At 55.3% G+C, this 11,156-nt stretch overlaps 5 protein-coding genes across 5 annotated transcripts; all 5 read left to right on the top strand.

The window, feature by feature from the left end:
- Positions 1 to 502: 502 nt before the first annotated feature.
- DQ04_01651110 (40S ribosomal protein S16) lies at positions 503 to 955 on the top strand (the record flags this gene model as incomplete). The annotated part of the gene is made up of 1 exon (XM_009310985.1): positions 503 to 955. The coding sequence occupies one exon, from the start codon at positions 503 to 505 to the stop codon at positions 953 to 955; it is 453 nt and encodes a 150-aa protein (XP_009309260.1).
- A 360-nt stretch (positions 956 to 1,315) lies between these two features.
- DQ04_01651100 (hypothetical protein) lies at positions 1,316 to 3,115 on the top strand (the record flags this gene model as incomplete). Its single annotated transcript, XM_009310984.1, has 1 exon — positions 1,316 to 3,115. One exon carries the CDS (start codon positions 1,316 to 1,318, stop codon positions 3,113 to 3,115), a length of 1,800 nt encoding a protein of 599 aa, XP_009309259.1.
- A 491-nt stretch (positions 3,116 to 3,606) lies between these two features.
- On the top strand, positions 3,607 to 6,351 carry DQ04_01651090 (RNA-editing complex protein MP100; the record flags this gene model as incomplete). The annotated part of the gene is made up of 1 exon (XM_009310983.1): positions 3,607 to 6,351. One exon carries the CDS (start codon positions 3,607 to 3,609, stop codon positions 6,349 to 6,351), a length of 2,745 nt encoding a protein of 914 aa, XP_009309258.1.
- A 261-nt stretch (positions 6,352 to 6,612) lies between these two features.
- DQ04_01651080 (hypothetical protein) lies at positions 6,613 to 7,731 on the top strand (the record flags this gene model as incomplete). Its single annotated transcript, XM_009310982.1, has 1 exon — positions 6,613 to 7,731. One exon carries the CDS (start codon positions 6,613 to 6,615, stop codon positions 7,729 to 7,731), a length of 1,119 nt encoding a protein of 372 aa, XP_009309257.1.
- A 752-nt stretch (positions 7,732 to 8,483) lies between these two features.
- DQ04_01651070 (hypothetical protein) lies at positions 8,484 to 9,842 on the top strand (the record flags this gene model as incomplete). The annotated part of the gene is made up of 1 exon (XM_009310981.1): positions 8,484 to 9,842. The coding sequence occupies one exon, from the start codon at positions 8,484 to 8,486 to the stop codon at positions 9,840 to 9,842; it is 1,359 nt and encodes a 452-aa protein (XP_009309256.1).
- Positions 9,843 to 11,156: the final 1,314 nt, after the last annotated feature.

Below are 11,156 nucleotides of genomic sequence, written 5' to 3'. Positions count from 1 at the left end.
TCCCGCCACTTCGCTCGCCTGCGCATTGACGTGACGGTTCGTGGTGCTGGCCAGGTCGCCCAGGCCTATGCCACGCGCCAGGCCATCGCCAAGGGCCTTATTGCGTACTACCAGAAGTACCGCAACGAGGTGGAGAAGGCCGCGCTGAAGGACAAGTACCTCGCGTACGACGAGTTCCTCCTCATTGCGGACCCTCGCCGCTGCGAGCCCAAGAAGTGGGGCCGTCACTCTGCTCGTACCCGCTTCACGAAGTCCTACCGATGATCGTCAAGCCTGCATTGCTGCAGATCCTGGAGAAGGTGCCTCTTGTGTAGATGGAGTGACAGCGTGCGCAACCACATATGTGAGTTGGTTTCCTTTCTTCTTTGTTGTTTTTTTAAATTCCTTTTCGGCGTGATATCCCTTTATTGCTGCTGCAGTAGTTCTGTTGGTGTGATGCTTCGTTGCCCCACTCAGCTCGTCTCTCTTCCCAATCTCCTGTTTACACCGATGTAGCACTCCAATGTCCGCTGAGAAGAAGCCCCACACCCTCAAGCAGGTGCAGACCTTCGGCAAGAAGAAGACGGCTATTGCCGTTGCCACCGTGACGAAGGCCGCGCAGTGCAACATCCGTGTGAACGGTGTTCCTGTCTCGCAGATTCTCCCGGAGACGCTCCGTGCGAAAATTATGGAGGCCGTCAACGTTGTTGGCTCCCGCCACTTCGCTCGCCTGCGCATTGACGTGACGGTTCGTGGTGCTGGCCAGGTCGCCCAGGCCTATGCCACGCGCCAGGCCATCGCCAAGGGCCTTATTGCGTACTACCAGAAATACCGCAACGAGGTGGAGAAGGCCGCGCTGAAGGACAAGTACCTCGCGTACGACGAGTTCCTCCTGATTGCGGACCCTCGCCGCTGCGAGCCCAAGAAGTGGGGCCGTCACTCTGCTCGTACCCGCTTCACGAAGTCCTACCGATGATCGTCAAGCCTGTATTGCTTCTCGCGAGAGTGCATTTCTTCTTTGTTTTCTCTTCATAATTTTGTGGTTGTAACCCAAGCAGCTTGGGGGGTAGAGGAGGGCGGAGAAGAGCCCTGGTGTGCTGTTCTTTTTGCTCTCAGTCACTCTGGATCTCTGTTCTGCATGGGGTTTTCTTTTCTCCTCTCCTCGTTTTCCATTGTGTGTCCGTGCCGTCCTATTGCATGGAGGCGGTGCTGACGAACAAAAAAAAAAAAGGATTAGATTGAGTGCCGGCAAGACGCGTGGCGCCATTTAAACAACACCGCCCACTACAGAGCAGAGTGCAAGCCTGCTAGGCTGCTGCAGGCGTGAACAGGTGAAATGTTACACGTTGTTTCGTTGGGCGAGCTCGTTGGTGATCCACGGTTCTTCCGGCAGCACACCCACGGGATGATGCCGTATCCCGTGGGCTACACTATTGAGCGGAGCGTCTTCATGGGTGCTGACGCGGTTGGCCGTATTGTCCGAACCAAGGTGGTGCTTCCGGGTGAGGCGGACGCCAAAGCACACGTCGACGGTGTATACTACACGGCTTCGATTAAACGTGGCGTGGACGGTGGCCCATTGTTTCAAGTCACGCGCAGCGATAAGCCGGATGAGGTTCACAGCAGCAATAATCCCTCGTCTGCGTGGCGTGGGGCCTTCGAGGCGGCGGAGCGGGACTTTCCCACCCGACTGAGTGAGTTGCTGGGGGAGAAGCGTGACGCGCAGGGCACCATGACGGTGCAGGGGCAAAAATGGTACGGCCTGGCCCTCGATAACATTCTGGCGCAGTTGAAGATGCTGCCTGGTGCCAGCGCTGTTTTTGAGAGGGATAAAGGCACCCGCCGTTCTCTGAAGAAAGTTACGAAGTCACGAGCGGGAAGCTCCTCCTCTACCGCCGCTGCAACTGAGACACCTAGGACTAGAAGAAGTCCACGTGCAAAGGTTACTGCTGGGAGTTCTCAGGAGAACACCCCTGCAGATGAGAAGCCAACTACGCTCAAAAAACGGCGGGGCAATACGAAAGGTGGTAGTCCCGAAATCGATGTTGATGATGTTCCGTTTGCCGTTTTAGCGGCTGGAAAGAATACGGGGGTAGTGCAGCCGTGCCCCCAGTGTGGTCTTACGACTACATTTTGTCCATTGACTGGCAACCCCCACGCAGTTGCCGAGCAGCAGCGCCGTCGGGGGTCCATGCAGAGGGAAACAGCGGGAAAGACCGCTACGCACGCATCACGAAAGGGTTCTACATCGCCAAACGCAGGCGAAAAGTCGCCGCGACAGGCGACACGAAAGCGCTCGCGTGCCGGTGATGTGAAGGAGGGAGTCGATGCAGCTGCCGATGTAACTGAAGGGGGCGAAAAGAAATCTGAGAGGCGGATGAAGGCTCCAAAGACGGAGGGGCCATCGGCACCAGCTGGTCGTCGTGGCAAACGGCAGCTGCAGCTTCAGTTGCAGCCACAGTCACAGAGGCAGGAGGAGGGCGAAGCGGAGTTTTCTGATCCAGACGACGTGCCATTGGCGCTGCGTCTTGCGAACAGCGTGATGGCGACACCGCCACCGCCACCGCCACCGCCACCACCTCCGCTGTGGAGGCCGCCACTCGCGACTCCGGAGTCCCATAAGGCGGTGCAGGTGCTGCAGCGCCTCATCCGAGCGGAGGAGATTATCCACATTCCGTTCACATCGCAGCTGCGCCTCCCTCAGGTCGCTCCTGCAAAGCCTCGGGTGCTGCGAAAGAAGGGAAGCGACAAGGACGCTGAGGCTGACCAGCGGGAGGCGGACGCCGGCACGGCTGTTGACGAAGACGCTGCTGCTGCTAATGCGACTGCCAAAACAGCCAAAAACAAGAAGTCTGATGAGGGGAACGAGCGGCATCCGCTTGACATCGTGGAAGCGGCAACCAGTCTCGCGGGGAAGCGCTACGTGAAGTTCATGCAGCTGTACACAAGTGAGCGGACAAAGATGGATCTTCTTAGGAAAGCCGACGCCGTTCCAGCGATTCCAAGAACACGCAGTGCCTCTAAAAAGCAGACGGACAATAGCGATGCGGCTCCTCCTCCTCCTCCTCCTCCTCTTGCTACAATCCAGACCGATGAAGAGGGCGTCAAGGAGGAGCAGGAACTGCAACAGAACTAACCAAAAAAAAAAAACAAAAAAAAGCAGAGAACTTAGCGCACAGAGAAACATGTAGACACTGTGGGGGTGGAAAAAGAGGAAATGGAGAAGGAAGCAGAGAAGAGACTTGCAGCTAAAGAAAAATTGCTGCTGGGGAGGATCTGGTGGTGCCGGTTGCTGTGGGGTGCGTCCTTATTTGTGTTTGGCTCTCTGTCTCTGTCTGTCTATCTGTCTGTGTGCTTGTGTTTCTATTACTGTGTGCATCTGTTTGCGTCCCTGATGGACAGTTCCTTTTTTTTTTGCTGAACTTGCTGTTGTGCCATTCTTTTTCAGTGCGTGGCACCAAAAGTCTGATTGTTTCCTGTTCAACTTCGTTTCTTTTCCCCTTTCCCTGTTTTGTTACCATCCTCACCCATCAGCAGATCTGACGGAGCGTGTGCGGTGTGCTGTTGAGTGGCCGCATTTCGCTGAGCAAAGGGGGGGGGGGCGTTGCTGCGGGACACTGACGTCACATGCCATTCACATGGACGCCATCCCGCTTCGCCGCGACGACGTACCGCCAGGCGAAGATTAGCGACCGCTTCCAGTTGCTCATCACAAAGAAGGAAGTGGAGTGCGACTACCTTGGCGTCGACGCGACGGCACTCGTGGCAACCGGACTTCGGCTGGCGAAGAACGTCTCCACCGAGCAGCGCCGGCATAAGGAGGTTGCGCGCCACGTGGCACAATCGCTGCAGCAGCTGCTCAAGAAAGTGCGCTGCAAAAAGTCGCTCCTCATCGCCATGGACGGCGCGGAAACGTTGCTCAAGGCGGACCGAACGCGATCTAGTAGTGTCACCCGGAAAGTTGAGAGCCGCCTGATGCGCCTGCCAGGGACGCCGCTGATGCAGGCGGTGGAGGAGCGACTCGTGCGCATGATGCCTGAGCGACAAATTGTGCCAGGGGAAGTGGTTTTCGCCGGCACGTGTGTGCAGGGCTGCGTGGAGCAGAAGATGTCCGCATGGGCACTTGATTTGGCCTGCCGCGAGAGCTTCAGCGGAAGCACCGACTCGCTCTGCCTCGTTGGCGCCTCTGAGCTCTACCTGAACGTCATGGCACTCTCTCCCTACTACAACATTACCAGTGTCGTGCAGAACAACGCAGACCTGCGGCAGATGCGGCTGCAGGACATCCTGGAGTGGCTTGAGCTCGACAAGAAGGCAAGGGAAGGAGACAGTGTCACGATTGCAAAGATGCGAACGGATATTCTTTTTCTCTTCCTCCTCGCGAACGGTGCCTCAGCGACAGAGTTCAGCCCCATTCCTGGTGTTAGCTTCCACGAGCTCGTCGAGCGCTACATGAAGAGTGTGGCGGAGCCCACCAAGGATGGTGCCTCGCCACAGACCGCAGCGGCGTTTCTGTTCGAGGACTGCCCCGGCAACACGCTGCGTCTCAATGTCCCGCTCCTCTGCCGCATCATTCAACTGGTGGCGCGCAAGGAAGTGCCGCCACGCGTCGACGCCGTGTCGGAGGTGTGTCTCGAGCACGCGCTGCAGACGCACGCGATGCTGTGTCTCGGGGAGACGCCGGACCGCAGCTACGTCCCTCCGACAGCAGCCGCGCCGCTGAGTGGAAACGCGGCACCCGGCGTGGCTCAGTTCGCTGGGCACCTCAGTGCGCTGTGTGCCTCGTCCCCACACCGCACCGCACGCCAAATTGTTCCATGTGCTGATGCCGCAGATTCTGCAGCCGCGAAGGGGGCGCAGGCAAAACCCTTGACGGCGGCGGAGTACACCATTTTGTGCCAGTCCCAACCGGCCGCGGTGGAAGGACTGATTCAGCATTACGTTGGTGTCGCGCCAAAGCAGGAGGTTGGAAAAATGATCACAACAGCAGATACAGAGGGAGCGCACCGCATGCTTCGCGAGGTGCTATCCTACGCGGATCCGGTGAAGCCACACAAGTGCTTGTGCCTCTCGCCGTCGTACTGCTGGTTGCAGAGTGAGAAGACTCAGTTGTGGCGGTTTGAGTATGTTGACATCGGCAGCCGCAGTTGCCTGAATGAGACGCGTCGTCAACGCAACGCGGTGAAAGGTATGACACTCGAAGTAAATATGTCTCGCGATGGACCATCGTTCTTTTTAACCTCGACTGCGACGTGGGAGCCGATCGCTAATTTCCCATGCGGCGCGGAGTCTGTTGTTGGCAGCCAGATACAAGAAACAACAACAGGAACAGGAGCAGAGGAAGTTGGAGGATTAAAAGCGGCTCTGCCGCATGAGAATGACGGCAATGATGGAATGAAGGAGATGAAAGAGGCACCATGCTCTGCAGCTACAGAAGCTGCAAATACACAGGAGAGTAGTGCTAGTGCACGTGAGGTGCCCAACATCAGTGGTATGAGCAACACTGGGGTGGATCGAGTGACAGCTCCAAAGCAGTCGACGTTGAAACTGCTCACATGGAATGTCATGTTTGATCGGTACAGTGGGAAGCCCACTCCATTGGGGATGCCCGGAATTGATTGGTGTTCCCCCAAGCGTTACCCGGTGCTTGCAAAGATCATCCAGCAGGAGGATGCGGATGTTGTGGGTATGCAGGAGGTTGAGCCGGTCTTTTGGGACTTCCTCTCAAAACAGCCGTGGATGCGAGAGAATTATTACTTTTCGTGCGGCCACATGAGCCCTGCCATTGCTCCATGGGGTGTGTTGATGCTGGTACACCGCCGACGTCTACCGGTGCAAAGCATTACGTACCTCAATGTCCCTGCGTGGACGAACCACGTCTCGCTCATGCCTGTCGTTTGTCTCCGCATGCCACACGGGATGGTGCACGTGGCGGCGGCGCACCTGCTGGCGCCGTACACCAAATCGCACGAGAACGCACGTACTTCGCAGGATTCAGCGCTGCGGCACCACATGGTTAAGACACTGAGCGGTGACGTGGTGACGATGGGTGACTTCAATGACTGGCCTACCAATGAGTTCCTCATGCCAGCGGAGTCACAGTACACGGACTGCTGGCCTGTCCTTCATCCTAAGGACGCCGGTAAGACGATGGATGAGACGAACACATTTTGTAAGCTTAAGGTGGAGGAGATGTTCTTTGGCCGCTCTGACAAGATGTTTCTTCGCAGCCGGCGCCTGGTACCGATGGAGGCGCATCTTGTGGGTACAAAGAGCGTGAACGAGGAGAATAGCAACAAGGACGCGCCTGCCTACTTGTTCCCATCTGATCACTACGGTGTCAGCATGACATTTGCGTTGAAGCAGAAATAGCTGCTGGCTAGCGTTCCTGACGTTTTGCTTCGTTGCATGTCTCCCTTTCTCTCTCTGTCTATATGTGTTTCTGCATGTGCACGGCGAGTATACTGCGTTTTTTTTTCAGGGCGGAGATGCTGCATGTGGTTACGGTTGCTTGCTTTTCCACTTCATTCGCTTTCATTTACAAAACACTCACAAAACAACAACAACAAGAGGCATCTTCTTGCAGCGAGGTGGGAGGTACGATACACTTCCCCTGTTGTAGTTGTTTCCATAATGAAACAGCGTGTGGTAGTTTCATCCGTGGCACGCAGCAGCTGCTGCTGCTGGCGCCGTCTCGCCTTTGTTCCGCTGCGGGTACATGTGACCCCGGCAATTTCGCTAACAACTGTATGTGTGCCACTGTCTCTCCACGTGCGTGCCTTCGCCACGTCGAAGGGCGGCAACGGCCCAACAGAGGATGAGTACGTCTTTGATCCCACTCTTAGCGTGCAGAAGGATGCGGCAGTCAATGTCGCCAAGAGGAGCCTGGATGGCATTCTTCAGGAGCTGCTCCCCGAGAATGCCCCTGAGTCTGCACGGCAGAAAGTGGTGACATACCTTCAGCAGCATCCCATAGACACCCTCATTACGCAGCCAAAGATTCAGATCACGCATGTGGAGGATCCCGAATCTGGAGCCGAGACAAAGATGTCATTGAGCCCGTGTGATCTGTCAGAGGCGCTGCAGCAGGCACAGGAGCGGTCGATGAATCTTGTGCAAATGGGTGCCCGCGGGGATGTGGCATACTGCCGCATTCGCCACGAATACCCCCGCATCTTGAGCCTGGTGAGTGTGGAGCTGGAAGCGCTGCGTGGAGAGGAGGGGGTAGAAAAGGCCGGTGGCCGTATTGGTGGTAGTGGTGGTGACAGCCACGCAGATGGCAAACTACGTGAGCTTATCGATCACCAATTCCGAGACGTTGTGGACACGCACTTTGTGGGATGGCGCAGCAAAAAGATCGTGGATGACATAAAGAAACGGCATCCAGTCAAGCTCACCATCAGGGAATTCCAATCCCCGGAGGCGGCCGTCACAAAGCTGCGGGAGATGTGCCAGGCGATGCAGCGCTACGCTGAAGAGAAGGTTATTTACCACCACTTCACTAGCATCGTCGCGAATGAACGCGAGGCGAGTGTCACCTTTTCACCGTCCCTTCCCTCAGCGAAGAGCAATGCGTGGAAACACATAAAATACCCCGGGGAGAAGGAGTGGGCACATGCCAAAAAACGCATGGAGGAGGCCTGTCGCAAGAGTGGCCGCTACGGCACGTACTCGAAGAGCAGCGCGCTAAAACCACGATCGCTTGGACAGACCCTTTTTCGTGTGGACAAGTATGGAAGGAAGATCGACTGAGATTGCAGAGAAGAAGATGCAAAAAAAAAAAACGATGGAATTTGGTCTACTCTCTTTTGACTATTAGTGATGTTTGGCGAGGGGGTGGGGGGTGGGGATGAGTCTCTAGTGTGGGAACAGGGCTTCCCTCCCTTACTCTTCTCTTGCGGTTTCTTTGTTCATCATGCCACTCAAGGTGTCTTTTTTTCTTTCCACACCGTTGACTTGTGGTGTGTGCTTGCTGCTTTTCCCTTACGGGTGTGCGTGTGAGGCATTTATTTCCGTTTTTTTTTTTTGTTGTTGTTGTTGACATTCTTCTTCTTCGCCCTGCGGCAACCGCGGTGCAACGAGATTAAAGTGCTTAGTGGTGAAGTATCTTTGATCCTTCAAAGAGACCCTTTATTGCTGGTAGTATATATTTCTCAACTCTTCCTTCCTTCCTCTCTCAGGCATCGCCGTTGCAGTCGCAGCGGAGTTGTTGGAGAAGAGTTGAGGACAACGGAACACAACGTGATTCTTTTGTTCTTGGTGTAAAGCAATTAAGCCCTACATACAATTTCGAAAAGCCCGTGGCGATGGGCTTTGGGGTGTCTAAATTGCCCTCACGGAGTCATGCTGATCATGTATCAACCAGATGTGTGGCGCACACATCGCCTCACCCAAAGGAACAAAAAGCCGGAACAAGTTCCCCATCGCGAGTGCCGTATGTGGCTGCTTGGCCAGTGAGCTCGGGGGAGAGGTTGGCGTCTGGATGTGACTCTTTAAATTCCCCCATGTCTGCTGGCGATAGCCCTGGAGCCGACGTAGCGAACTGGCGGCACACGCGATTTATCGCTCTCGGGGATATTGGCAATATTCATGGTGGCCATTCGGGTGATAGCGGATATGCTAGCAGAGACACTGGAAGTAGTGCTGTGAGTGAAATTGGCCACACGAGCCTGGGGGAGGATGAGGTCACGAATGAGAGTGCAGATTGCTATCTCAAGGACGCTAAAAACACGGACAGGATGCGTGACTCACCAGAGTCGAGCAACTCACCCATGTACGCCGTGACAGCGAGCCCCCCCGGACTCTGCAGCTCAAATGACAGCAGTACCCCCGCCCCGTCGGATAATTCTACACAACAGGACGCATGCACTCCTCTTTGGGATCACATCACCCCGCAGGTGAGGGCTCCGGCGATGACGGCAAAGAAAGACCCCAGTGCCAACCGAGTGAGCGTGCCACCCATTTCAACGGTACCGCCGTTGGGTGCAACTCCCACCACGGGTGTGGTGGTGTCGCCACTGACACCACTGCGGGAGCAGGGCGGAACTTTCTCTATGCCCTGCGTAGGTCTCCCGCCGCGGCCCTCGCTCCCCTCAGGCCCGCGCATGCGCCACGTTTCCTCCCCGTCAGGCCACACCTCCGTGGCGAAGGCGAGCGTGCGCAAAGTTGGCGTTTCTGGTGATAGTCCACACATTCACCTGCCGCTTCTTCCTGGCAACCCCGCTCCCGTGAAGGGTACAAGGGTGCAGAATAAGGGGCTCAAGGACCACTTTGCCGATGACTTGAATGGGGGCCTCACGCAGCAGCTACATCGTCGGTCGCGCTTTGCGCCGCAAGAGCGGTTCGCAAATGAGGGCTATCATTGCCTTTCCCTCTCCCCTGGCGCGAGAGAAGGCGACTTGCCACACAAGAAGAATCCCGATGCGATGACGATGACGACGCCCCCCATTGATCGCTCGCAGCGAGTTCTCGTCGAGAGAAGGTTGCCGTCGCCCCCCGCAGAAGACGGCGTGGCGTCCGCGGGGGTGTCGCCGGCGTATCTTCCGAGGCCGCCAGTCCGGAGGGGGAAGTCCCCTCTCAGGGGTTCGCGACTGCATCTTGCCCCACCAGAAGATACGTCGGATGAATTTGAAAAGGAGCTCCCCAGTTCTTCGTCGCTTCGAAATGGACGCATGCGCGTTGTGTCATTCAGCACAGAGACTATCGTTTCTAGAGAGGGCTCGGCAATGTCGAGTGGTGAGTTACCGAAGGAATCCAAGCTGTCCCAACCTTCACCACCAGATCCGCAGCCATTAGGGACAGTAGCAGTAACGCCGCCACCACGAAGAGAAACAAGACCGCATATCTTACCACTAAAGCAATGAGAGGGGAAGGCGGTTGAGTCGCATGTCGAGGGCAACACGGGGACCACAAGGGAAAGGACGGTTTCGGACTTTCCTCATCCTCTGGACAATGCAGTGGTGAGATTTTGTGCTTGGTGACAGAAAGTGGTGCATGTGTTCCTGTCAACGCGGTGGACGAGGTAGTGTTTCGCCTACCGACCAACTCTATTTCCGATGATTAGGCCTCCATCATCAAAATGTGCAACTCTGAGGATCTCTGGGGCTGCAAAGCACCCAGGGCGGTGAGTTTCGAGGGTCTCATTAGCAGCATCAACAGCGACAGTTTCGATCAATTCTCCCCAACACGTCCGCACCCTAAACTGCCAAGCGTGGAGCGACTACAGAGCAAGAATGGGACCACGCATCGCAGCTTGTGACGACTAATGATGCAAAACTTTGCCATTGTGTTACAACCACAGAAACTTCGAATGCAACCTCCTCTCAGTAGGGGCTCTTGTGACACCTCCAACACTTCTACGAGCAATACAAACGCTAGTATTGCCGCAACAACAATAACAACAGCTATTAGAAATGATGTCAGGAATATAAAGGTTTCCCCCCCCCACTTTCACTGATTCTGCTTCTACTGCCCTTTTGAACTTTGGGACTGGCAAAACAACTAATACGGGAACTAGTACGATCAACGAGACACAATGGGTGCAGATGCTACAAGCATAACAACTACCACGAGTACTGCCGGAGGGGGGTGGGGGGAACAAAGCTGTCAGTCACGGAAGAAAAACGTGGTTTTGTAGGAAAGGGGGTGATGTTGGAAGTGGTGGTAAACAAGGAATGTAGCCAGTAAGAAAGATATAATTGTGGGTGCTGGGGGAAAAAAACAACAACAACCACAACACGTGAGTGATCCTTGGGGTGTTGTGCGTGCCGGATGGAGCGGGGGGTGGATGTGGCGTAAATGGAAGCCCCCTTTCCCCTTCTTCCTTCTGTATAGCAAGTACGAGAACGAAAAAAAAAAACGCCCCCCCAAAAAAAACAAATGACATTTGAAGCTGGTTCTGTAGGCAGCAGAAGTAAGGGTAAGGCAGTGCTGAAGCAAACGAAAAAAAAAGTGGAGAACAGCATGTTGCGTTTTTTTCTTGTTATCGTTCCTTTCCCCGAACGGATTCTCTCACTGGCCTTCGTTTATGTTTCATTTCTTTTTCTTTTGTTTGCTAATCCCCTTTCTATTCCTCCTCATGTGCCCAGTGTGTTTCGTGCCGCTGAACGTGTTTGTGGGAGGAGCCATGGAGCTCCGTTTCTGGACACGTACACACGCACACACACCCCTTTTTTTTT

The sequence above is a fragment of the Trypanosoma grayi genome, assembly GCF_000691245.1.
Source record: "Trypanosoma grayi strain ANR4 Tgr_165_V1, whole genome shotgun sequence".
Taxonomy (NCBI): Eukaryota; Euglenozoa; class Kinetoplastea; order Trypanosomatida; family Trypanosomatidae; genus Trypanosoma; species Trypanosoma grayi.
This window is presented reverse-complemented; position numbering and strand designations above follow the sequence as displayed.